The sequence below is a fragment of the Mus pahari genome, chromosome 4 (genome assembly GCF_900095145.1).
Source record: "Mus pahari chromosome 4, PAHARI_EIJ_v1.1, whole genome shotgun sequence".
Lineage (NCBI taxonomy): Eukaryota > Metazoa > Chordata > Mammalia > Rodentia > Muridae > Mus > Mus pahari.
Window position 1 is genome coordinate 53,128,634 of NC_034593.1, and position 27,321 is coordinate 53,155,954.

The window sequence follows — 27,321 nt, forward strand, 5'->3', positions numbered from 1 at the left end:
GTTTTTTTTTTTTTTTTTTTTTTTTTTTTTTTTTTTTTTTTTTTTTTTTTTTTTTTTTTTTTTTTTTGAGAGGGGTTGGGTTTGTTGGTTTCATTGAACATTTAACTACCTGTAAAATATAAACATGGCTGTTAGTGTCACACCAATTCGGGACACAAAATGGCTAACACTGGAAGTATGTAGAGAGTTTCAAAGGGGGACTTGCTCACGACCAGACACGGAATGTAAATTTGCACATCCTTCGAAAAGCTGCCAAGTTGAAAATGGACGAGTAATCGCCTGCTTTGATTCATTGAAAGTGAGTAAATGTTACCTCCTTTTAAGGATATGCAATAATTGATTAAGGGGTATGGGTATATGGTACTCTAAATTTGGAATTATGGGTTGTTTTGTTAACACTTTAGTTATTCAACATGTTCTGGTTCATGAGGTTGGCCTGGGGCTCTCAACCAGATCTCATAGAATCAAGCAGAGCCAAACTTTGATATAAATAACTTTGTCAGGCCTTTAACGCCAAACTCCATGTCTCCCCTCCCTTTCTTGTCTTTCTTTTTTCCCTACATGTTGATGTAGTTGTGACTTAGTGATAGCAAGTCAGTCTTTGAGAGTCTTTGTTCAGCAATGGTAAATGTTTACATTCAAGACTTTCATATATAATAAGGCCAAGATTGAATGCATCTATGTTGTATTTCTTTGTTGGTAAACTTTGTCAAGCTGTTATAAATGAATGGCAAAATCCGTGTCAGCTGATTATAGGTCACATTTTTACTCTTTAAAAATTTTTTTCTTTTCTTTTTTAACTTTTTTTTTTTTAAGGAGATGATTTTAATGGCTAAAGCCATGTCCTTTTTGGGAAAACATGACTAGAAGTGAGAGTTTTTTCAGTTGCTCTAGTATCTTATCCTAAGCATATATTATATTGGATGTGGACTTTGTAAATAGGTACAAACTCCTGTGTTCATTGGGCTTTTCATATTGAGGTAATACAGATGTTCATTTTCTGTGAGATTCTTGCCAGTTGTTACTTCTAGCATTCTGTCAGAAATGTTAAAAGTTAGCCTCGTGTGTGTGTGTGATAAGAAGAAATGGTTTATTTATGTTAGAATTTTTGACATTCAAAAAGCTGTCACTGGACTTGTAAGCTCTGTATCAGGTTTGAAGTAGATCTTGTAAAGATAGCACACATGTCTTTGTTTTGATACAAGGTCAAGGCTACAAATGTGTTCTGGAGTGCCTTCAACCTGCTTGATTTAATCAGATTAATTTTTGAATACTAAATGCCTACAGCTAATTCTTTGACTCTTCCAAGATGGGTCACCATCATATGGAAGTCTGTGAAGAAGTCTCATGTATGTTTAAACCAAACCATACAGTAATCCAAGTGCTTTCTTACATCACATCAGGGTCAGTTAGAAGTTAACCATTTCAGCTGTCTGTATTTAGTTCACTTTGTGATGCCCACCCACTCTGGTAAAGTTTTTGCTAAATGTTTAAGATTCGATCTTCAGAACAGGCTATGAGGCGGTATGTGTTAGTAACCACAGACCTCTGTTAAGATGGCCCACTATATAGGCAGAGTCCTAGTTGAGATGAATAAGGAGAAATTACTACTTTCTTTCGGCTTGGCCTTAAGGGATACCTTATTATAAAGGTGTTGATACCTTTGTGAACATTAATCCTGAATTAATGCTCACCAATTTAGGTATAATGAGAGAAGGATCTGTAACACGAGGAGCAAAGGACTAATTGCTTTTGTCGGGAAACAGCTGTGTCCATAAGTAACTCCTTTTTGACCCAATTCCTAGTAAATCCAGTTTTTAATCCTATAGATAATTGGTGGTAAATTCCTAGCTCGAAAATGAAGGACATTAAATTTGGCCGTGACATTGAACGGTTTTACAGAAGACCTGCCGGCACAGGGTTTGGAAACATTGTGAAACATTAGTATTCAGTTGCTATTTTTCCAGCTCCAAATATTTTTTTAGTTACCGTTCACTTGTGGTCAGAGAACAGTTCCCCTTTGAGTAAAGCAATAGTCCTGCTTACAGACACCCAGTGTCCCTAACGAGATTCAACCCCCACATCAAGGACTTTAAAACAAACAAACAAAGAAAACCACAAGGAAAAAAAAAAACCAACAACAAATGAATTGTGTTAAGTTTTAAAAATTATTTGTGAAATGAATTTACTATACCAGCTAATCACAGCAAAATTCACCCTTTTGTTTTTTTTCTAAGAAAAGTTGAAATTTTTAGTTTCAGTATTTGGCAAAACATTTGTGTGTGTGTGTGTGTGTGTGTGTGTGTGTGTGTATGTAGAGGGAAAATTCAACACAAATTTATTTGCGATAGAGCTTCATACCCAGACAATCCCTTCTTGGATGTTAGTGAAATAACTGTTAAGGATCAGTCAACAGAGTTTTGATGTGCAGTAAGTATTTGTTGGACTTCTGCCTTTTATGTAGTCCCATGGTGTTCAGTTTTGTGGCTAAAATAGATCCAGTTCACATCTTAAAGCACTTGAAGTATCTGCCTGACTCCTGCTTGAAGCTCTGCAGTTTGGGAGCATTCTGAGACTTGCCAGCTAGCAACCAACAGATCATCTCTATTGTTTCAGTAAACGGAAGGAATTTACAAAACTTACAATATCCTGACTTCTTCAATGAAATGTGCTTTCTGCATTACTTTTTATTTCTGTTCCAGCCTCTTTTCAGTTCTTGAGCCATGAGATGGAAGTAGCTTGTGTAATCTACTATTTTTAGAAAGTTAGGAAAGCAAACCAAATACTCTCAGAGAGGACCCTGTGAAATGGCTGTACCCTTCAGCCATGCTGTTTCAGGCTTTGGCTGCGCTCCCAGGTGACTTAGGTTTATAGCTGACTTCTGGTTAGAAGAGAATTCCTCTCTCTCTCTCTCTCTCTCTCTCTCTCTCTCTCTCTCTCTCTCTCTCTCTCTCCACACACACACACACACACAAAACACAAGTTGAGCAGAAGAAAACTGTTTATCTAAAAGAAACCAGTAACATTACTGTAACTTTAAATGAGAGATATTTAAGATAAAGCAGTCCAAGTTCATAATAAATTTGCTGCAAAAATGGACTGTAATAAGTAGGAATATATGAGTATATTAAGCCTTTCCAAATGCAAATAATGAAAACACAAGAGGAGTAATAGGTCAAGTGTATAAATTAAATAGCATTTAAGCACTTTATTAACTTAATTTTTGTTTTGCACTTGTAGTTTAAATTCATTGTAGTCTAAAAGTAAATTCTAGCCACTACTTTAAGTGCTTATAACTTACAGGTCTGGGGGCTGTAGGCACTTCAGATACTCAGAACAATTGATCAAGCGCATTATTCTGTTCTGAAGAAGTTTTTTTTTTTTTTTTTCTCTTACGGCTTATGAATAGTACTCCAAAAGAAGGGGCAAAAAGATTAAAAGAGAAGACTCCAGCACTGCAAGCTGCCAATAAAATGATGCCATGTTTCAGGAATGGTAACTCCAGTAATCTGATTGTCATGATCTCTTCGCAGTTCTGAGTTTGTGGGAATGGAGTAGATGGGATGCCAAATGTCTTACAGTCTCAAGAATAAGAGTTCACTATATCATCAGTAGAAATAAACCTCTGGTGTTAACATCAGGATTACATGGCATGACTGAGGTGATGAAGTGCCCCCGAAGTGATGGCAGTTAATTTCAGAATACCTTCCATGATTGTCACACTCTTATTTCCCCCAGAGAAATGGTTAGTCTCGTTATTGTTCTTACAAAGGCACCATCGTGGTCCTTTCATCATGTGTTTAAAGCAGTTTTAGCAGATAAACCTGCAGTATGAAACACAGGAGATTGGCAAGGCTTGGATAATCTAAATTCTAGTGGTCCCACACGCAGTGACCTTTGATGAGCATCTGCTGCCTTGTTTTGATGCCATCTCACATGCGATGCTACAGTTTTGAAGGATGTTCACCTCCTGTATTCTGAAACTTGTGCAGACATGATTGTGTCCTTTAGCAACAGGTTGACACAGCAGAGTCTTTTCTACACAAGACACAGCTTGTAGAGCAGCCTGGATGGTTTGCATGTTCCTGTTGTATCCAGTAAGCAGAAAGTTCACAACTCTGAGAAGTTGTTCCTGGGCCTCTGAGGCAAAATCATCAATTCTGACAGCAATATTTCCTTAACAAAATGCTCAGTAGCTATAGCTGCCTCAGCAGTACTAATAATAGCTTTAGACATATGCTGTTCATATTCTTAAATTCTTAAATATGTCTTTAAGGACTTTTATTAATTTTTCTTTTATTTTTAGATTATAACATATTATATTATTTTTCCATTCATTTTCTCCCTCTGAACCCTCCCATATACTGCTTCTTGCATTCTTTCAAGTGCATGGCCTTGTTTTTCATTACTGTTACATGCAAATATGGATGTGCCTGTGTATGTGAGCATTTATACACACACACACACACACACACACACACACACACGCACACACACAAATATTTTTATTTTTTCCTTAACTACATAATTGCCACCAGCTCAGTCCGTATAATGTAATTTGTATGTACCTTTTAAGGGCTGACGTTTTGGTATTGGATAACCATTTGGTGTGCTCTTTCTCGGGAAGACAATCTCTCCTACTCTGAGCATTCCTCTGTTACCTGTGGCTTTTCATGTAGGGTGGAGGCCTCCTGGTATTTCCACTTTGCTCTGTCCACTATGGCATGGTGATTGTTGTCCTTGTTGTCAGCTTATATTTAAGGAGTCAAATTAATTCCTGGCATTACTAGGGGATACCATCTCATAGCAAACTCTCGGATCTGGCTTTTAACAATCTTTCTAACCCCTCTGCTTCAGTGTTCCCTGAGCTTTAGGTGCAAGGCTCTCGGAGGCCTGTTCTGTTGTTCTCTTTGCTAAGGATAAGTGGAGGGTTTGAGCTTATCAGCATGGCCAGTCCATTGCCTTTCATGCTGAGCAGTGTCCCTGCTTCCCTCCAGGCCTAGACAAAGCCTTGTAGTTTCTCTAAAGAGGTTCTAATGAGGAAATTACCCCCCACTCCACCCTTTTAAACTTTAGCAGACACACGTTCTGTGCTCTTAGATAAGGGAATAATTTTCCATGTTATGACTTAGGTCAGGATTTCTGAGAGTCAGTAGAAATGGGTGACTAAACAGATGACCTTTGACTGTTCTGCTGACAGAGATTAGTGCGTAGAAACTCCAGGAAAAGTGACTGGCAAGGCTGAGTTGAGAAGACTTCGTGGTACAGTGCATTGTTTGTTAGAGCAGTAGTTTTTTGTGAGTTCCACTGAAGTGGTGACACTAAACAGTATTAACTCTAGTAAGCATGTAACTCAACACTCATTTACAGTATGCTAACCAACTGAAGAGTTTTGTAACTAACATATTTCTTGTAAAGTTATCACCAAATACTCATCTACTTATCAGCTCTTTCCTGGTATTAATATTTGTTGATTATTTTAAATTTTGATTTATGCTTGATTTGTTAGAAGAAAAGCTTTATTATTATTATTATTATTATTATTATTATTATTACTATTTTAGTACACAAGTCTGTGCTTTGAGAGTTTAGTGAGATTTTCCAAGCTGTAGAACCCATTCAATACTACACCTTTACTGGCAGACTAACCTCGGGGTATCTTTGGGCCTGGTCCTTGTCAAACATACGTCTTTCTCATCCTGGTGACTGTCAACACAATGCCATTTCCCCTTCCACCTCACCTGACAACTGCCATTAATCCTGATTTAGGGACTAGTCAAACCACCTGTACAGTTCTGGAGTTGTTGCCTCTGATCTTTCTTTATGAGTCCCAGAGATGTACAGGGCCCAGATGATTTTGTATGGCACCAGATTTTGTTGTCCCTCTAATTTTTATTTGTACTTCCTTCACAAATACATTCTTTTACTTCCCTAGTTTAGAATACAGTGAGAGAATAGCTACTAAATTGCTCTGTGTTGATCATTGTTTTCATTTTATGATAACCTTATCCTATACAACAACTCGGATAATAGTATCAAATTTGACAGACAGGGAAGTACAGAGGAAGCAGGCGCTGCTCAACTGGCCCAACTTGTAAGCTGAGGACCTGACTCCTGGTAGCCTGATTTCAGTTTCCGTTCTCAATCACATCATTCCAAATGCTGCTTTTTAATTTACATATCTGTGTGCTGAGGAATCAACCAAGAAGTCATACACCAGTACTAGAGCATAAGTAAATGATGATTCCTGGCACATTGAAGGCATCGGACCAGTAACAGTAAAGACATATAATTGTGTTATGTTTTGAGTTAGCAGATAGGTCAAGAAGTGAATCCAAGGTAGCAGGAAGATTGTGGCCTTAGACACAAAGATTGTGAGTCTGACCTAACATATAAGAAAATGAGCTTAAGTTTACTACCTCAGACAGTGCCAATGTAACAAATAGATAGCTGCCTCCATGTCTAGAAAGAGGGGCTGAAGAGGTGGCTCAGTGCTTAAGAATAATGGCTGCCCTTCCAGAGAAACCAGGCTTAGTTTCCAGGTCCCATACAGTGTTTTATAACTTGCTATAACTCCAGTTCCTGAGAATTCTGTGCCTTTCCCTAAACCATGGTTACCAGCCATACATGTGGTACTTATACATTCAAGTAGGCAAAATACCCATGCATAAAAAATAATATCAATATGGGAGAAGAAAAATGGCCCAATGTCTTCATTGTTCAGAACATAGTTAAAGCATCAAGCCCACTCTGAGAAGCCAAACAACTATAGGGTCCTTGAGCTGTGCTTTAAAACCGTGGCTATGAATTAAACGAGGAAGACTCCACAAATACACTGTGAGCTCCATTCAGATTTTAAGTATGGTTGGTATCACAGACTTTAACTGCTATCATCAGTGTTTCAAAAGAAACAGTTTTGGTCTTTGGAACTTTAGCTGGGAGAAGGTTCAGGGGAATGGCCTTTCTTAAATTCTTGGGACACTCTGCAAGTCAGATTTGGGTTGTACTTGTTTCCTGCAGAGGTCTTCAAGAGCAGAGTTGACAGGAGTGTCCACATTTTGTGGGCATCACCTCCAAGGTAGGAAGGCTTTCATTGTCAAATTGTCTTTTAAGAAGCCCCCTGTGCTCAGCTGGATGAACTGTAGCTTCATGAAGGTAGTACTGGTGAAATACTTGGTGGAAATACTCAGAGTATCAAGCTCAGAATTGTATTTTGATCGTCTTTCTTGCCATTTTATAACAGTAATAGTTAATGGGTCAGATGTGAAGAACAAATCCATTTAGAAGCTGTGAAGGTATAAGGATTTAATAATTTAAAGAGGATAACTAGCATATTCTGTCTTGGACTTTGGCAAAGCAGCTGTGAGAAGTGCTGTCCTCATGGTGTTGATTGTTCCTAAGGGGACCCGTGTTAGGAGGGGATAAGGTGGCGATTAGGAGGGAACTTTCAACAGTAATGGGAAGGTCAGTATGAGAGCAACTTGAGGAAGGGGGAGAGAAATGTCCTTAGTGGTTTAGCTTTACTTTCCTTCACAACTGCTGACTTAAACTACAGATGGGAACAGACCAGAGGGTACCAAAAAGAAAGAAGTCAAAAGTCCCAGGCTTAGGCCTATGTCTTGGATGACCTTGCTCAGAGGAAACTCCACTTTAACCAGAGGTCTCAGGTTCAGGGCTAGAAGAATGTTTCTGCTATCTGAGTTTATCTACTGATGCATATGTTGTATTTTGTGTCAGTATGAGTTTGAGGCTTGACTATCTGGTTCCCAAACCTTGTTGCTTCAAAGGCCATAGGACTCCAGTCTGCTTTTAGAGTTATCTCTCTGCCTCCAATACAGACTTAGAGTCATGATATCTAGGTCCAGGGTGTTCGTACTTGAGGCAGGAAGCATCTGCAGTTAATAGTTGACAGTAAATTACACAAAATAAAACATGGAAAATTTAAGTTAGCAAAGCTGGGGAATTTTTCTATCATTTTCAATTTCTCTACAGATACGGACATAATTAGTGTTTAGGATCACTTGTGATGGATAAATTACATCTGTAATTCATTCTTGCCATGTTACTGCATTGAGAGAATAATTTGCTTTCAGAAATCATTGCTCATATAATATTCTAAAATCGTTCTTAGACTGAAAACAAGTTTAGTAGCATGTCCCTATCAAGTAAGCTGTTACATCCATCAGTTTCAGCCTAGAAAAAGGTATTAGAGAAAAGGAGCCAAATGCCTTCTTGGTGGATGATGCTGTTTCTTAAAAGATTATTCTCCTTAAGGGGAGGCAACCACAAAGAAAAATGGAGAAAGAAAAACCATGAAAAAGGAAATACTTGAAGAATTAATTTTTAAATGAAGAATCCTATTAAGGAAGATTTATGTTCTGAATGCAGTATCCCCACATTATCTCCTGTTTTTCCATGCCTATGTGATGATTAATGAAATCTAAGTCTAGCCATGAGAGAAGATTATCGTCATGGTCTTATTTATTGGGCTTTTTTCTCTGAAGAACTTTTATTACTGGATATTGCTTCCCATGAATTTTAGCACAGTTAAAAAATAGAAAGGAAATGTCCTTGAAAGAACTCAAATATATTTACAAGTAACAACCAGAATAAGCAAATCTCCAAACACCACTGAATCTCAAAACTAGAACAAACCAACCTCCCCAACAGCCCTTTAGCCTAGTTGATGAGCTATAAATCATCATTCACATTTCAGAAAAATCATTCATATTGCCAATAGTTTTGCAGTGGGATCTATTTAAATAGTTCCTGTAAAACTCAAAATCAATGATTGGAGATTAACGTAATAATACACTGTTGCATAATAAGGCTTCAATAGGCAGAGCAATAAACGCAGAACGGTCTTAGTAGCTACTGTCTTTTGTCATTCCTGCCAAGGATGAATAATGACAGAAAAGAGATTTTCATGAGAAATATCTATTTTAAGAACTAGAGGGTTCGGGGGTGGATTCAGTGGGTCACAGCACTAGCTAGCTGTACGAGTGTGAAGACGAGAATCCAAATGCCATAAGAGAAGCTGGTCCTAGAAGCCAACTGGTAGCCAAGTTAGGTGAAAAGGCAAGCTTGTGGTTCAGTGAGCAGCGCTGTGTAAAGGTCTCAAGGTGGAGTTTAGCACCCTTGTCACCTGCATAGTCACCAGGTCTACCCTAAATATCTGCTGCTCACACATCCAACCTGCAGCAGCAGACATTTCGCTTTTGACTGTACACTTGCTATATTAGATATTTATGACATCTTGATGGAAGGGTAAAACACATACTATTTGGCCTCTCTGGTTGTTGATAGATGAGTGGCTATTTTAAGATCATAAAATAATAAAAGTTTGATTTTATTCTGAATTTGTTCTGAAACACCAGAACCATTCTGTATAGGAGAAGCCGAAAAATCGGCATGTTTTAATTGGAATGGTCACTGCTGACTTTAATATGACAGGAGAGTGAGCTAAGCTCATCACAGTCTGTCATTCTGTAACATAAAGTTGAGTCACATTGACTTTTGGATAACACACTTAGAAATTGTTAGGTTTCCTCTGCTGATTTGCTCACCAGCTACCTATTGTATAGATTGAGAAAGTTCAGAGCAGTTAAATTTCTTCTCCAAGCTTGCTCAGTGAGAGGCAGCTTCTTGGGGCTTAACATAGCCAATCTGCCTTCACAGCTTACTCTTAGCTTATCTCCTGTGAAACTTGTTTATAAACTATTAATACTGAGAAATCTTATAGCTTGATCTTGTGCATACAACCTGCATTTAATTACCAAAGAGTTTCTCTATGAAAATGTTGAGCAAGTATCGGTTCAGTTACAGCAGTTGCCTGAATTTAAGATGAGGGTACTTTAAAAAACAAACTCTTTCACATGCTTTCTTAACAGTACCATCCCTGAATAATTGCTAGCAAGGTATTCTTATTCAAAATTTGAAACATGCCCTTTGTAGTCGGCAGTCTTATAGAGTATATATCTCTGGTCAGGTTACATCTGCATAGTTTCACACCTTGCAGACAACAAAGGAGGTAGAAAATCAGAAAACAGTTTGTTCTAGGAAAATAAAGAACAGACACGCTGGAGTTCCAGCCTGGCAGTGATATGAAAAGGGCATTATATAAGGAGGCCTCTCGGTTCATCACTGTCCTTATATCTTTTGGTTAAAATGGAATATCTATCTCTTTTTATTCACTCATATGTAAGTCCATGCAGCTGTTGATATTTAGTATGAGGCTATAGTTTCATCTTATTTTGTAGTTTTCCTAGGAATTATAATATTGGAAGCAAAATATATACTTCAAAACCTTTGTTAAAATCTTCCATGTATTCTAACATGATGTTAGAATTTAGATGAACAACTGAAATCTTTGTTTCCCGAAACTTCTTCCTGTCATGTGTTATATTTATGCATTTATGACTCTAATAGGGTATTTCAGAAATTATCTAGGACTAGAATTTTTATTCTTTATATATATCATCAATATTTACTCACTATACTAATTATGCCAAAGTAATTTTTGTGGGATATAAATAATTTTATTAAATATTTTAAAACAATATATCTTTAAGATTTTTGTACCACAGTTAGACATAATGAAAATGACTATTAATAAAAGAATTGATTCCATTTTTATACAAGATGTGGAATAAAGAGTATGTTGTGCTAAAACCCTTGGGTTTCAGAATATGAAGTAAATTCTTATGCTTTTTAGATATTTAATGAACGCTGTATAATCCTAACCTCATATGGAGGAGATATTGATCAAGTATTAGTGCTCTTGGTAAACTGTCGGATGACGAGTCTTCCCAGAGCAGTTCATTCCCACAGTATGAGCTTGTGGGGCCCCTGCCCCAGAGGATCAGCCACTCATGTTTGTTAGCCAGTTTCGGCAAATAGCCATTTAGAAATGTTTCTGTTTGAAATGGAAAGCTGCATAGTTTTGTGGATTCTGATATGCCAAACTGACTTTTCTCTAGGGCTTCAGAGATTACAGAGAAAAGTGTACTGCTCTTTGTCCTTAGATTCCATTTTTCTGGCTTGTCTGTTTACTTTATTAATTTGCTGTAGATTGAGTTTTACTTGTCTTGTTCCCTTTGGTGTTTTCTGAGTGTCTAGTTTGGACTTCATTCTGTTTTTCTTGGAATGAATTTTTTTTTCTGAAAACTCTATTATTGCAAATAAATATTGATGCCAACAGCCATGAGAAAGTGACCACCAGTGGTCCACACTTAGATGCTCAGCTGCCTCTGGGATCCTAGTCACGTTTGAATCTTCATATTGATCACACAAAGCCATATGCTAGGCATAATGTAAGTTACAAACAAAACAAACAACAAAACCTGCTTTCTATGGCACAGACAAGGCCTTGTAAGTAGATCAGACAGTAGATCCAGCCAGGGCTTTTATTGCAGAGGAGTTCCCGTGACTTCAGACTCTTTATTGTCTCATGCATTTTTTTTTCTCATTTATAACATGAATTTGATGCTTCAATAAGAGGATTCAATAAAATATATTACATACATCACTAAATGTATGGATATGCTATGCACAAGAAGCATTAATATTGTTCTGGTCTGAATGTTGGTAGTCTAAATTATGATTTGCCTTTGTATGAGGAGCCTTGCTTTCAGTTAGAATAAATGTGACTGTTTTGCATATTATACTATCCGTAGGTTACTGTGCATTGTTTTATTGTGAAATCTAAAACATACTCTATGACATAGGTATAGATGTGCAGTTTTACACAGTAGCCTATTTATTTACCCTTCCGTAACAGGAGACAATCCCCAAACTGAGCATGTGCACGACTTCACGCTAATGAGTCAGTATTAGCACAATAAATTTTATCTGTTCCTAAAATCCATTTAATAAATATAGTTAGCTATGAATGGAAAATAGTTATAGTCATCTGTTCTGACTTTAATTCTATTTAATATAAATGCCTCTTTAGTTCTGTGCTATTCTACAATAAATAATTCCCATTTTACATTTAAATGCAATATGTGAATTTCATCCTAAAAGACTCATGTGTTTGAAAGATTTTATTTTTAATTATGTGTGTGTGTATGTGTGTTTGTGTGTGTGTGTGTGTGTGTGCGTGTATGTGTGTGCATGTGTGTGTATGTGTGTATATATGTGTATGTGTGTATAAGAGTGTGTGTAAGAGTGTGTGTGTATGTGTGTGAGTGTGTGTAAGAGTGTGTGTGTATGTGTGTGTATGTGTGTATATGTGTGTGTGTATGTGTGTGTGTATGTGTGTATGGATTTCGGTATATACATGTGTGAATACAGGTGTCTCTACAGACCGGAGGTATTAGATCCCCGGAGATGGAGTTTCAGATGACCATGAGCCTTGTAGTGTAGCTACTAGAAGCACAACTTGGGTCCTTTAAAGCAGTGGGGTGGACTCTGAACCACTAAGTCATCTCCTTGTAATCCACAATTGTTAATATAAAATATATATTTATTCAACAAAGTTCCTGCAAAAACAGCATCAACTTCAAGTCTTCCTTTTTGTATTTTATTATCTTCTTCCTTTGATCTTTTTAATGCGTATATCTCAAACTATAGATTCAGTTAGGATTTCATTAGATTCCAAAGGATTTCTGATAGCATAGAGTATAAACCTTAGATCTGTCTACACTCCTTCTTTTATGGTTTAAAAGTAATACCCAACTATTCTGATTGTTCCAACCTCATTTTTTTCTCTTGTACTTGTAATGAACAGGGCAGTGGTGCTCGGTATCAATGTAACCCAAGGTATCCAAGGTGTTAACCTAACTCATAAGTGTAAGATGTGACTTGGGTAAGAGAATAAGAAATGCCTTTATTTTTAAATTTTGTGAGCAAGGGGACAGCCTTACATGTAAAAGTTTCAATGAAATCCTAAGTATGAGGTGTGTACTGCCTTCTTGGTTATTGGTTATTGCCCATGCTGGAGTGTTGCGTATTGATTTTGTGTGTGGCAGTGAGTTAGGTTTATGATTTGATGTTAAAGGAGGTTCAGATATGTGTTCAGTGGGTTTGCTTGTAGACTTTTAATTGAATAGGCTATTTGGGGGTATTTAGCATGCAAAGAGGCTATTAGGGAAAAAAGCAGAGGAATACCTCTGAGGGCAGGAAAAATAAAATTTATTTTCAACTCTCTGGGAGTTGCCCGAAGTGGCAGAATCAGACCTGCCAGGACACTTTCATGTTTCTTATAAAAATTAATGGTTTAAACACCACAAAATGCTTAGTTTTATCTTGAGAAAAATCTCACTTGTCTTTCAGAGTGGTTTCATAGTAAAACTGTATTATAGGATCTGTATAACAGGAAGGAAACTGAGCTGCACAGTGTGTTGATGTTTGGGGTGTAGTAGAAATAGAAAACTAAGCTAAGGATTAAGTTGGGGATCAGATGAGATATTTTATTTACTTACTGGATTGTTTCCCATTTCATAATTTTTTATAAAGTGGATCAGATAGGGATAATATTTACTTATTTTCTTTGACATTGGTAAGCTGATTTTCCAAACTTTTTTTTTTTTTGTATGTGTCTGTCTGTGTGTGTGCAGGAGCACATGCACATTGTGCAAACCCACACATATGGAGGCCAGTTTTCTAGCTGATGCATCACTCAGGTGCTTTCCAGTTTATTTACTGAGGGATGGTCTGTCACTGAACCTAGAACTTTCTGATTTGGTTTCCACATCTAGCAGACATGTCCCAGATTGCTCATCTATATCTCCTGAGTGCACTTGAAATATAGACACATAGACACCTATTCCCCTCGACAGAGCCCCCTCCATAGCTCCCAAACTTTAGATAATTCCTCTCTCTCTCTCTCTCTCTCTCTCTCTCTCTCTCTCTCTCTCTCTCTCTCTCTCTCTCTCTCTCTCTCTCTCTCTCTCTCAACATATCTATCTATATCTATATCTATATCTATATCTATATCTATATCTATATCTATATATTGATGAAGGCTACCTTAGACTGCCACTACGGTCACTCTTGTCTGCTAATGAACGCTATTTTCTATTCTAACAACTCACTTGGCTCCAATTCATGGAAAAGTTTTTTCATCCCTTCAGCTCCAAGGTATAAGACAAACCAGTGTTAAAGAAACATTTTCAGAAGCCAAGTTTCTCTAGATAAAATCAGTAGTAAATGTGCATATGGTTATGCTTACACTCCCTCTCTTGTTTGTTCTCTCTGCATAAAGGCATGCTTTGTTAATCCTAAGTGACATTATGGTCCCAGTTTTCTTTGATGTTTTCGTAATTAGTTTGCTTTGGTTGAACTGAAGCAGAACACTTGCCCAATAGTAACACGTACCAGGGCATTCTGACCCACAGCCTTTTGCTGCCCTTGACTTGTTTGACAACTGTATAAATTTTGAAAAAGTTACCAAATTTTGGAATGCATATTAAATATTGACCTCCGTCGCTCTAATTGGAATTTTAGCAGTAGAGTTGTGATAGTGTGTCTTAAAGGTAGAGAGAATAGGAGAGATGCTGTGGTCCAGAGAACTTCCAGATGCCTTGTAGAGTCACCTTCCAAGAACGTCATGTTTATAATGAGTTGAAAACATACTTCTCTTAGTAACTATTCCACAGATCAGTAGATTAGCATTGGGGTAAAAAGCCAAGTCTGAAACTACATGCACTTTGAGCTCAATATTAACAGTAAAATGTATTTATTTTGAAAACTTTCCCGAAAGCACCCTGTTTAATGCATTTAAAATAGATGAATAAGTCATGAAACCCAGCAGGTAATTCTATAATACCATTCATTGCCAGTATTATTTGGGTTGTAATGTTGGAACTATGGAGATTTTACTTCATGAAGTGTGTGTTACATTCTAGTAACATAAATAAAACCCTATCAGCATAAGCAGAAAGATAAAGTGTGTTAGCTCTATAGAGTTACTGTAAATTTCTTCCACTGTCTGGTTCAATACTGCATTTGAATTAAAATAGGTCTTGATCGATGGAACACCATTTGCTTATGGGTTTAGAGATCTTGTTCTCAGTAGTTTGAAAGACGCATTGGCCAGCAGAGGTTATTCACCTACACTAGTGCTTTGAGTGAGCTTGATGGATTTAGACCCTAGGTTGATCATTACTGCTTAGGTCTGTGAAAGGAAGAGCTGCACTCTCAGTTCTAAGCTGTGACCCACTATTAAGCCAATTTGAGGGATAGCAATAAATCAATACAGACTCATAGAAAATACAGATTGCAGCAAGCTGTCAAATTATAAAAGCTTGCTAGCTTTTCGTAATTATTGTGTTTTTCTGTATTGGGTCAGGGTGTAAAATGTCTTATATAGCCTCCTCTATTTTTATTTTACTAGAGAAGGGACTAGTAACATTATGGAGTAATATGGAAGGAAAAGTAGATTTCACTGACTGCATGAAGCCCTTATTAGAGTAACTAATAGAAACAAGTCATTGAGTAGTCAGACGTTTAAATAATTAAAGTGTGAAATAAAACAAGAACAAAACACCTTAAGATTGAAAACCTTAGATTCTTCTACGAAGAATCTACTACTAAGAGAAGAATCTAAGCTTTTTGGTTTATATTTAAGGTTTGCTATTCTTCGTACTTACATTATTCGTGTGATTTTTAATGATTTTTCTTAGTGTCTAGAGTTGAGTTTTCCTTTGCCACTTTGAGCATTAAACTTAAGTGAACCACAGACCGCAGCAAGTATTAATTAGAAGAAGCTTAAGGAATGAGGCCATGTGACACACCCACTTTATATATTACCATAACAAGGAGTGGAAAGGGACAGGCTTAATTATGTTCATAAAGTTGTCAAGGTCACCAGGACCTCAAAACACAGGTACTTGCCAAGTCAAATAAAAAACCTGATGATACTGTCTTCATTTTATGAGAATAGCATCATCAACACTTACAGCTCCAATTCACTTTTAGGCCCAGTTTTTAAAATAATCTGATGCCCTTTGTGTTGGTAGTGTCACAATCCATACCATCTTTTTTTCTCCAACAACAAATTCTCCAAACAAATGTATGCATACATATAGATATGTATATGTACATATCTATTTATCTGTCTATCCATCTATGTATCTATTGTTATCTATACATGTGTACATTATAAGTTTTTAATATTAGCTGTGGTATCTAGAATGTTGAATTCTACATGATTAGTAGATTCTTAAAGAATGCCATTTTGATTTTATCAAACTGTAACCTACTTGAATAACCTCCTCCTAAAAGCCCCAACATTGTGACAGCTACCAATTGAGAATCCTGCATAATGTGGGCATTTCTTTCTTCCACATTCCTTAGATATTATGTATTATAGAGTAGGCTATATTGTGTTGAATTTTATAGTCTATCTGCCTATTTTTCCTCATAAGCTCTGAAGTCCTTGAAGTTTACCAGACTTCCTTTAATAACCATGTGGTTCCTGGAATATCCTTGATATTCATTGAATTGAAGGCAATATTTTTTTTTCCTAATCATGGCCAATAATTTTTAACTGATCAAAAATGATTTTAAATTCAGTTTTAGGGAAATCGTTGTTCTGCAGTTGTCAATCTCTTCTCTAAGGAGCGTAGCACCTACTGTGGAAGAGGTTTCTCCCATAGCTTACATGTGTAGTTCTCTGCATATATAGTTTCATGCACCTCCGACTTATTCTGGCAGAGTAGAGAATCCTTTTTATTCTATGAGTGAATTTCTAGATCAGACCCCTTTTGGGGGGGGTGCATTCTATTGTTTATGTTATCTTGCAATGACTGGCTCTTATAGGGTCCTATCTCTTTTGCTGCCTGTACACCCCATGTCTCTGTGGAGTGATACATTGCTCATTGCAGTGGCATGATTCAGTTATTTGGGAAAGAATATTAGCACCAACTCATGAATGTGTTGTTGGAGGAACTATGTGGCTTTAATATAGGATGATGTTTAGTGTCTGACAGCTGTGCATGGAGAAATGGTCACATTATTAGGGTTCACTTTCCTTTGTTCCTATGTAGAGAATATTGTGAACACCTTTAATAGTTTTGTTACATTATATGATTAATATCTAGAATCCAGACTATAGTTATATCACTGTTGCCTTCAATACAGAATAAATAATACTAAAAAGGGGATATGATTCTTTACAGATATTCACATATCTATGCTATGCATGAAATTCCCCATATTATATATAATATAAAAATGTCTAAGTCCAGACATTTTATAGTTTCCATTTTTTCATTTTAAAGTTGAAGTTGAAGAAAGAACCCAAAGGCATAGACTGTGCTAGGTGCTTACTGGCTCCTATTCCTAACCTGCTTGCAGCCCTTTAGAGAGGTGTGTTGCTAGAAGCCATGCTGTGTATGTCATGAGAGTTTCTAGAGAGAAAAACCCTCCAGATGAGTACTGGTGCCAGCACTTCTGCACTTAAGCATCTGACTCTGGAGCATCTACAGTTATCCACTCTGAAAAGGGATCATCAAGATGGATTAAAAATTTAGCACTTGAGGCTTATTAAGGGTTAGAGTGGCATAATTATGTAGCTAGCAATACTGCAATCCTCACCAGAACACTGTGATGTGCTGGACACTTCCTGCCTCTTGTCAAGGCCCCTCAGAGTTTTTATCTCCCTAAGAATAAGTCTTGCTGCTCCTTGGTTGTTCATGCTTCCTGCTTTCTTACTGTGTATATGATCAGAGGAGATAAATCTTACTGACATCTTATGAACATACAGCTTTGTGAGCCATCTCTCCTTGCTGCGCAGCAGTTGTCTACCTCAGAATAATGAATTGTTCTCTTGGTGCTCAAAGGAGATGAGTGTGGATGAGACCTTCATACTACATCCATTTCGGTTGTTGCTAATTATGGAGCCAGTCTTGGTTTTTTACTAATCTTGAAAGTTGGAAAATAAAAGTGCAAGAGGCAGTGGTGGATCTTGGAATGCCACTCTTGATCAGACTGTGAGATATTATGTACTATGACTGCAGTTTTGTGTTTTGGCAAGGTAGCATATTAACTCTAACAGAAAATTTAGTCAAACCTAGTTTTAAATTCTTGAGGATTTTTGTTCTTTCCTTTAAAAATCTGGACCCAACAGTTCCTTCCTAAGAGACTCTCTTAGTCCCTAATCTGCAGTCTCTTCATTCACATTTTTGAAAATCCAGGTGGTATTGCTACACTCTAGAAATGTTTTAAACATTTTAATATTATTTTTGAGATATAGTCATATAGCTGCCCCCCCTCTTCTTCCTGTCTCCAGACCTGCTCATATATCCTACTCCCTGTGTAAACTCATGGTCTCCTTTTATTATTGTTAATGTGTCTTTGTGTATAAGTGTGTTCCTAAATACATAATCATGACATATGTAGACTGTATAATAGTACTTGTTACTTATGTGTATATATACTCAGATCGGCTGAGAGCAGAAGAAATAATCTATCCCCGGGGAAAAGTTTCCAATTGGTTATGTAATACCAAATGGTCTGCCCTGAAAACAATATCAGTAATTTTAAAAATGGAGTGATAGATATTTTTGTTGTGCTATTTTACTGGATAAAATTCAGCAAAAGAGAGACACTGCAAAACTTTCTGTTCTCCCACTAACTATCTCTGTGAGGTTTTAAACTCAGTCCTGTCTGGAAACTTATAAAAGCAAAGGATATGCCGTAGTCACCTGTAAACTATCCTACCTAAGTGACTAGCACAGGATAGGTTGCAAATAGATACCTTTTGACTTGTGTTGGATGTCAAGCTGGGTAGAGTATGCAACATTATCAAAATAATAAGTTTACTCTCACCTCATACCCAAACTTTTCTCCATGCATAAGATTAAAATAACTAGTTAATCCCATCACAACAGGTAGGTCATATATTATGTTAAAAATGAAGAAATAATGATTTGGAAGACAGTGTCCAAGCTATGAAAATAGTCATGAACATAAAATGCTAAAAATATTTTAATTGAACATGTTTAAGTAAGTTGGAGTAGCACAATGACAAAAATCATATATGTATATTCTGTTCTCAGTCTGTACTGTTGGACTGAAAAATACATTGATTTGACTAATGATATTGTCTGAATTATTTTACAAGCTAGACATCAATATTATGGATTGATTTTTCTCTTTAATCTCATTTGTGAGTTTTTCTCCCTAATGAAGAATACTGAAAACATGACCTTTACCTTACCATTTATAAGCATTAGGAGTATAAATCAATACTTAAATTGATCTCATAAAATATTTTGGGGTAATACAATTGGAACTTTAAAAAAAATGTAGCATGTAACAGACGATCAATGAAGCTCAGAAGCACCTTTTCATATACGTGTGATAAGTGTATCAGTGTAATGAATCACATTTGTTTTCAGCATCCAGTTGAGCAGTGGATTCTGGTAGATCAACTGTGGGCTTCTGAAAACCAGATTTCGTAACAAGTCAGCAACGCATTTACCATACGCCAAAAGGGGAACATGCCAGTCTCACTTTTACTTTAGCTTTCTGACCACTGGTTGGTTTCCTTTAGTATCATATTCAGTTAGAGAGAGAGAGAGAGAGAGAGAGAGAGAGAGAGAGAGAGAGAGAGAGAGAGAGAGAGAGAGAGATACACAGGTCAGCCACTAACAAACATTTTATATTTCATTTCGATGCTGTATTTAGTATAATAATTCTTGCTTCCTGTTTTCCCCTAATGCCCTTTGCCTCTGTCCCGAAAAATGTCTAAAATTATAAATTCAACTAACTGCTTCTATATAGTGTTTCTATTTTCTTTACCTTTTGCATACTAGAAATTGAATCCAAGGTTGAGTTTACTTCTAATGCCATTTGCTTTTGTGAGATAATCCTTCTTACAAGGCCCTGTACACTTGTGATTTCATCATAGCTAAAGGAATGACTTCAATTATCCCCACTGAGGATACTGAAATCTGTCATTTCTTCTTGACTCTTGGGACAAGACCAAGGATTGGTTGGACCCAGTGTTTTTACTTCATTGCTGGTCATGTTCTAGAACCATGACATTTTTTGAGGATTACAAAGGTTTAACTTTTGATTATACAGTTCCTCCTATGTTATTACTGGAAAATTTCTAAGCAAGTGCTTTTCTTTAGTTTTATGATAAAACACTGTGCAATGTAGTATGTATTACAATGGGGATATGTATGAATTTTATCAACTTTTAAATCAAATATAATCTTCTAATATAAGATCTAAACAAATTTACACATATCTTCAAGTTATTCTAGGTTATGATGCTTCTTAGTGGGTAATGGGCTATTTTGCTAACCACAGGCCTGGACCACAGGCCTGGGCCACAGACCTAGAGCCTGAAATGAGGCAGCAGAAGTGCTCATGCCTGGCATAGCAGGTACTGAAGAACCCAGAGCTGGAGGGTCAGGCTTGCAGCTTATGCTGGCCAGCTGGAGTCTAGGCTCCATCAAATTATTCTAATACACTTCAAGACTTTTCTTTTGGGAAAAATCTTTGAATTGCTTCTCCTGATCTTTTTTATAATACTATATCTTGGTGACATTACATTTCCATGGTATCTCGAATCCTCTGACGTCTCCCTTCTGTTTAGCACAGATCTGTTCCTTAGGATTTGACTCCATTTGGGTTTGTTTTGTGTTCATGATGCAAATGAAAAACATAAGACAAATGAAAAAAAAGTCTATATATAAATCTGGTTTTCCTTACTCTAAGATTTGGTTTCATGTATATTTAAACTTACAGTATTTTTAGCTGACTTCAGATTCCTTGGCTTTATTATCTAATATCATGACAATCAGAGGATTGGGGGGTGAGTAACTCCCACTGACCCAGAGAAACAGAAATGACTATTTGGGGCCTAACATGTTACAGTAAAGGAAGTTTCTTTTAAACTAATAATTTTGAAGAAGTAAAATTAGAGTCAAGAGTACTGGAAATCCCCCTCAGTCTAATGCAAATGGGAAGAGCCTATGAGGCTTCCATGTAGTGATATCTGAGCTCAACTGGCTTCCAGCTTTAGGAAATAATGAAGAAATGTTAGTGGTTTTGTTATCTCTTATAATGTGTATTTTGTACATATAAAGAGAAGTCTGGGGTTCTTAAGATAATTGTTGAATAGTAAACACGTAGTGTGCTATGGAAATCTGGGATTAGCATTTATGATTCTGCTTTGTTAGAAATGTAGTTGCCTAGGAACTTCATTTATTATTACTGTTTTAGGTGATTCATATGTGGTTGCTTATACCAAGGTGATCTTGTGCCGACTAGAGAGCTAGTCTGTAAGGTCAGCTCTCTTCCCCAATGTTCAGTAGAGTAGACAACAGCAAATTCTGGCACTAGGCTTGTTCAACAGGCACTTCTGCCAGCCCAGCTGTCTCAGCAGCCCTGGGGATGTTCTATTGATTTTAGCATGTATTAAACAGTGATAGCATTTTTGATGTCTTCTATCATCCAGAAATAGTTCCTTTACTTATGGTTAGGTACTATAATCCAGCTGAGGTAAAAATGAAAGATAATTTCTTGGTATAAAATTTATTTTGCAATAGGAACAGAGACAATATAGAAGCATCACATTTGATTTTTTAATCATATGTAGATATGTTTATGATACTCCAGAGAGATATCAGGAAGAGATATTTAAAATCAAATGATATTTGTTTCCTTGGCTGGGTTGCCTTTTCTGGACATTTTAAAAGAGGGAAAACACAGAAAGCTAGGTGTGGTCTCTGGTAACTCCAAGGATTAGCTGTTAAAGTTAAAGATCTAAAAATAGATGTTTATGTCCTTCAAATAGTAATTGCAGTTTTGCCTGGAGGAAATATTTTCATATGAATAGCACACAAGTTGATGACAAAGTTCACTAAGTCATAAGTAATGACAGTTTCAAACTGTGAAAAATGGAAGGCTAGTCCCAAAGAGACAGGAGTTCCAAAAACCACTGGCAAAAGTAAATGTTATACAACACAGAAAAATACCAGGAGAAGAACTGACATACTACAACAGGAAGATTAGTCACCTGTAGCTGGAAAAGTGGTGGGGGTGGGGCAAGGAGCAGAGTAGCTCAAGCAGGGTGTTCTTTAATATGCACATTCGAACCCCTTGGGAGCCACAGCAAAGACTGGTAATGCTACAACACCAAAGACACAAATATAAAGTTTTCAAAAACAGTGACTAGATTAAAAGCAGGAAAATGTTAGGCTTGAGTTTAAAGAAGCTGACACTAAAAGGCGGTGGTGGTGGTGGTGGTGGTGGTCCTCAGCAGAGCTGAGCCTCTTAGTTTAGGCTGCTAGGTTGGTTGTCCTGGGAAAGAAAGCCTTGTGTGTCCTTCACCATACACTGAGGCTCCGTTCAGATATGTATTGCATGTAAATAGAAGGGCTCTGGGTGTCTCATTTGTGTGTGCTCTTTGAAACAACTTTTGTTTATAGAGAACATTTATCCACAACTTAAGAAGTATAGATATCCAAATATTCCAGTAGTTAATTTCTGTGAGCTTTTAAAAGTACTAGAAAGTGCGTACTAGTAGTCATTACCTAAGTTTTTCTCTAACTGGAAAACAGACAGTTACTCAACACTCTCTCTCTCTCTCTCTCTCTCTCTCTCTGTGTGTGTGTGTGTGTGTGTGTATGTGTGTACATTTTATTGAAATTCTATTAATTTTCCATCCACAGTTAAAGGAATAGGGATATTCCAGAAACTGATTTTATTGAGTTTCCTCAGTTGTCAAATGCGAATAATAAGATGCCTGCCTCAAAAACAGGCAACAATAGTAGAATGGCCTGGATGCAGTAATATAAAAATCGTATGACGTGCTATTTTTTTTATTAGTGTACTCTTTAGCCAAGTATGGCCCAACTGACTTGAATGACATATTTCTAGCTTACAAGGAAGGTGGTTATTAGCAGGAACACTCTTCCTTATACCGCTTGGGGAGGTCATTTGTTGTGTTACATATATATCAATATTTAATAGACATATGATTTGAACTTGTTCATCCCTTAGTAATTCTTACAAATTATGTCAAATATTTTTAATATTGAGGACACAATTTGCTCTATTTGGGAAAACATACCTTTGTCAGTTAAAAGTAAAAATGAGTGATGCATATTCAAATCAGATAGAAAATTCACTTATTTTAGAGACTTTAGATTTCACCTTATTCTGTATAGCTATATGGAATATATAATTCTGTATCATTGTACTCAGGGAACTGCAGAATGCAGAGAGCCATTCTGATCTGCTGGCTTTTTTTTTTTTTTTTTTTAACCAGTTACAATACTTCTATTGTTCATGTGCCCAAAATTTGCTTAGATAAATTCTAACTACTAACAATATAACCAGGTAATGCAAACACTGAAAGTACACTTAAAAAAACCAACTCTTCAGGACTCCCCTGCCCCATGCATAATAGAAAGGGAAATGTTCGTTTTCTAAACTGTACAGGTACATGCTATCTCCAACTCCGAAAGCCTTCCCTTTTCCTGGTGTGGACACATAAGTCATCCTGAGTCACTTGAGGATTTTATTTAGCGAGTTTTATTTAAAGCATAAAATTGTGAGGACAAATGACTCAGGGGTCTATGTGGCGTGGCTAGACTTTCTCACTGTCAGGTTACCAGTTCCCACACAACTCTCTCCCTATTAAATATTGGGGGAATCTTTGTTTTTCACCATGGGAGTGCATTAAAACCTCATCCGTGCTGGCTTATGTGCCCTTTACTTGTTATAATTGTTATTAATACATTTGTTTCCATATGAAGCCTATTCAAGGAATTAAGTAGAGGGAATGGGCCCAGTAATAGCTCACGAATATAAGAGGGGCTTAGCTTATTTGTACACGATACTGGCTTTTCTCTTCTTCTTTCTTCCTTTTTCTTTTTGTGTGAGTGAAATATTTACATGACTAGTTACTTGAGCTTGAATCTTAACACCTCCACTGCCCCTAGCATCAGCATGAAATAACTATATGACAGATTGAACAAGTTCTAGATATGCTGAAAATCCATAATTTATATATGTTTAGATGATAGCATAAATAGCTGATGGGTTCTCCTAGTTATCACTCATTAATGCCAAGATAATAAGATCATTTTTTCAGGAGGTTGGATATGAATCTCAAAAGTTCATTGTCAACCTGGGCCTCATCATGAGATATGTCTTACAAACAAATCCTTTAACCTATCTTATGCAAAAAAATCTATGCAGTTACTTTATTTCCCTTACTGACAATATAGAAGAATATACTCTTTAGCATATATTTTTGTTGTTGTTGTTAAATCCAGTGTTCCAAGTAGAGGCTGGAACAGATTTAAATCTGTTATTAGCTGGTGTCGAGCTCATTTTATGTGAAATCAACACCACTACCCAGGGTTACGGTAGAGAACCGTCCCGCTCCTTTTATTTTGATTTTAGAAATAATTGAGAATAAATAAAATCTTACATGGTGTGTCATTTGAAGGAAGTCCACATAGGCACCAAAATAAGTTGTTGGTAAGTGCTGCCCAGTGGCTGTATTTTTTAAAGCGTATGACTAAATTATAACCGAGGGAAAATTCATCAATAGAATATACTCTTAAGGTTTCCATAGATTCACCTCCTTAGTTTTGCCTAAACAAGCAGTAGCTACCCCAAAATAGCCTGAGTCAGGCTCACAGCCAGCAAAAGAAACATGTTGGCTTCTGTGTTATTTTTGCCTTAACATTGGGACCTCTCCACATGATTTGAAATGTCTGGTCTGACAGTCTTGTGTCCTCAGCAGCTCATTCAAGGAAGGTCACTTCAGCTGCTGAATCTTCAGAGAAACCCTTGGTCAAAGTTGGTTTCAACTCATATGTCATGGGATGACCCTTGAATTTCTTAAGTTCCATCTGAACTCATAATTATGGTCTCAGTCTTGCATTTAGTGAACTGCATGGGCAGAGCTGGGAATGTGTAAGTGTGACTGCCGCAATGGTGGTTCTCATGCAGAATAGGCACTGCTGGTAACAATGCTTTAGTCCTGTGGGGCCACCAAACATAGAGTCTGTTTTGAAAAATGTGACATCTGACATCTGACAGACATTAAACATGTGAGAGAAATTTGTTCCTCTGTGTAGACTTATTGGCAGATCCTCTTCCCACCACAGTTCTGGATAGCCGTGGTATTTATCACTCCCGCTCTGAAGAGCTTTAGTACTCAGCTTTCAAGAGTCTACAGAGGATAGAAGAACAGTGTTGCAGGTGCATTCCAAAGTCTACATTTTTTCCTGCTTTTCAAGGATTATGACATTAGGTGACACTTCTTACATCTAGCGTTCACCTTGCTGTGTTGATGTAAAACACCTGAGAAACATGCCAAGAGTCTTAGTTCACCTATAAGGCCAATTTTCTACAGTGCAGAGAATTCATGCATTAGTGTTCATAATTCTCTAATAAGTCTGTGATAGAAATATGATAGTCTTTTTCATTTCCTCTTGAGGTTCTTAAATTCCTAGGAAATAAGTCTAGATATCTTTTCTATCTCTAGGATTGAATTTCTAGCAAATCATCGAGATAACTTGCTAGTAATGCTCCTACATGCGGTTGTTCAATCGCATTCCGGTGGAAGAAATGATCAGTAACATCAGGATGGAAATAAAATATGTGAACAGAGGAGCATTGCCCATCCTGTAAACACTACAAGAACTGGTATCTCCTCATGTAGTTGGAGTGTTGTACAGATTATGAAAACAGTAACCTTTGAAAACTGTTTCTATGCCAGCAAGGCAGATAAGAGTAGATTTTAAAATTGAGCAAAATCTCAGGGTAGCAATTATTTTACATGGTAAGTCTCTTTCAGTGACAAGTTTTAGGGCAGTTAATTTGCTTATTAGGAATGAGGAGGAAATAAAGAAATTATGAAAGGGCTAGTGAGGTTGCTGTAAGACAAACCTTTGAGAGCAGTTTTTTGTGCAGAATTGGAAACTGAGTATCTCACAGTAATAGTGTTTATATCACTTGCTTGGAGAGCAGATTTAGGTATGATCACAGGAAGACACCTGTCTTGGCACTTGGTGTGGGATAAGTGCAATCACATGGATAGTCTGTGTGAGTGTGAAATCAACAAGAATGTTTGGGCTAGCATCCTGCTGGGTGTGGATCTGACAGAACTCAAGCTACTGCTGCTACCCACTGCTGCTGATACTGGGGAATGGAAGCATGGCTGACCAGCAGACCCCTAACTCTCAGTTCCATAGCAGTTACATGAGAGGTGTTGGTTAAGGGATCCATCTTGAATCCTTTTCATGGCACCTTGGCAAGCAGAAACTGTATTATCCATTGAAGATGAAGCATGGAGTTGGCTGCTGATAGATGCTGGTGAGTGAATGAGGCAAATTAGAAGCCAATTAACTAAGCTAAAGTGAGGCAGGCTAGCTGCACAGGATTCCATGGGAAGAGGGCTTCTGAGGCTGTGTGCTTTGGGAGCACGTTCCACACTTTAGTGCCCTGATCTGTAGCCTGCTTATGTTTCAAGAGTACTGCTGGCATTTACTCACACATGAGGCTGATTCCCAAACTGGTGGACAGTTCAGCAAGTGGGATATACATCTCCATAGGCTGCTTTAGTCTCTGCTTCATTTGTCCTTTACTTGAGTCACAGTTACACTTTCTTAGATGAAAGTAATTATTTTTTTCATTTCTAATTGTACTTCTCCTCTTTTCATACTAGTTGAGTATAGATTTTAAATGAAATTAATTGATGTGCATATTTTTTACCAGAAATATTTTCAAACAGAGATATTTTGTAAGCAAATTAGTATGATATGGATTAGATAGTTGTACAGGCTGTATCTTACTATAGTATTTATGCATTAATACTCTGAATGAGCTAGTATTTTCTATCTTCAAAATAGAGTTCATTTTTGATATATTATAATTCATCTCGGATGCTAATAAGGTACCCATTACCTGTGTGTTCATTTCATTCATTGGAAGAAATACTAATTTTAAGTTATAATAAGGCTACAGACTATAGACTGCAAGTTTTCCTAAAATAATCATCCCATATTAATAGATGTTTAAGATACAGTCTCTAAAAACTATAATAATAACATTTGAGGACTTAAATAGTAAAGGATGTGTCAAGTAACGTGGAAAGAAACACGCTGAAATTTCTTTTCACTTTTAGCAAAGTTGGCCCTTTTAGCCTTTATGAGTTGGCACCCCCAGCCCTTCATTAGCATTCTCTGCCTCCTTATGGTATTATGTACCCCAGCCCTTCACTAGCATTCTCTGCCTCCTTATGGTATTATGTACCCCAGCCCTTCATTAGCATCCTCTGCCTCCTTATGGTATTGTGTAGGTGGTGCTGGGATATAGTTTTTGATGCATTTGTTAGGA

At 37.0% G+C, this 27,321-nt stretch overlaps 1 protein-coding gene across 15 annotated transcripts in view; it reads left to right on the top strand.

The window, feature by feature from the left end:
* The window catches only part of Mbnl1 (muscleblind like splicing regulator 1), a 140,884-nt gene that overhangs the window by 28,920 nt on the left and 84,643 nt on the right, over nt 1-27,321 (top strand). For 14 of the 15 annotated variants that reach the window (XM_029537350.1, XM_029537354.1, XM_029537351.1 and 11 more), the window contains exon 1: nt 19-298. The exons of the other annotated variant lie outside the window; for it this stretch is intronic. In XM_029537350.1, the coding sequence (XP_029393210.1) occupies nt 125-298 (174 nt within the window). In that variant the 5' untranslated portion in view covers nt 19-124. Of the gene's footprint in view, nt 1-18; nt 299-27,321 lie in introns of those variants that run through there. 15 annotated transcript variants of the gene reach the window in all.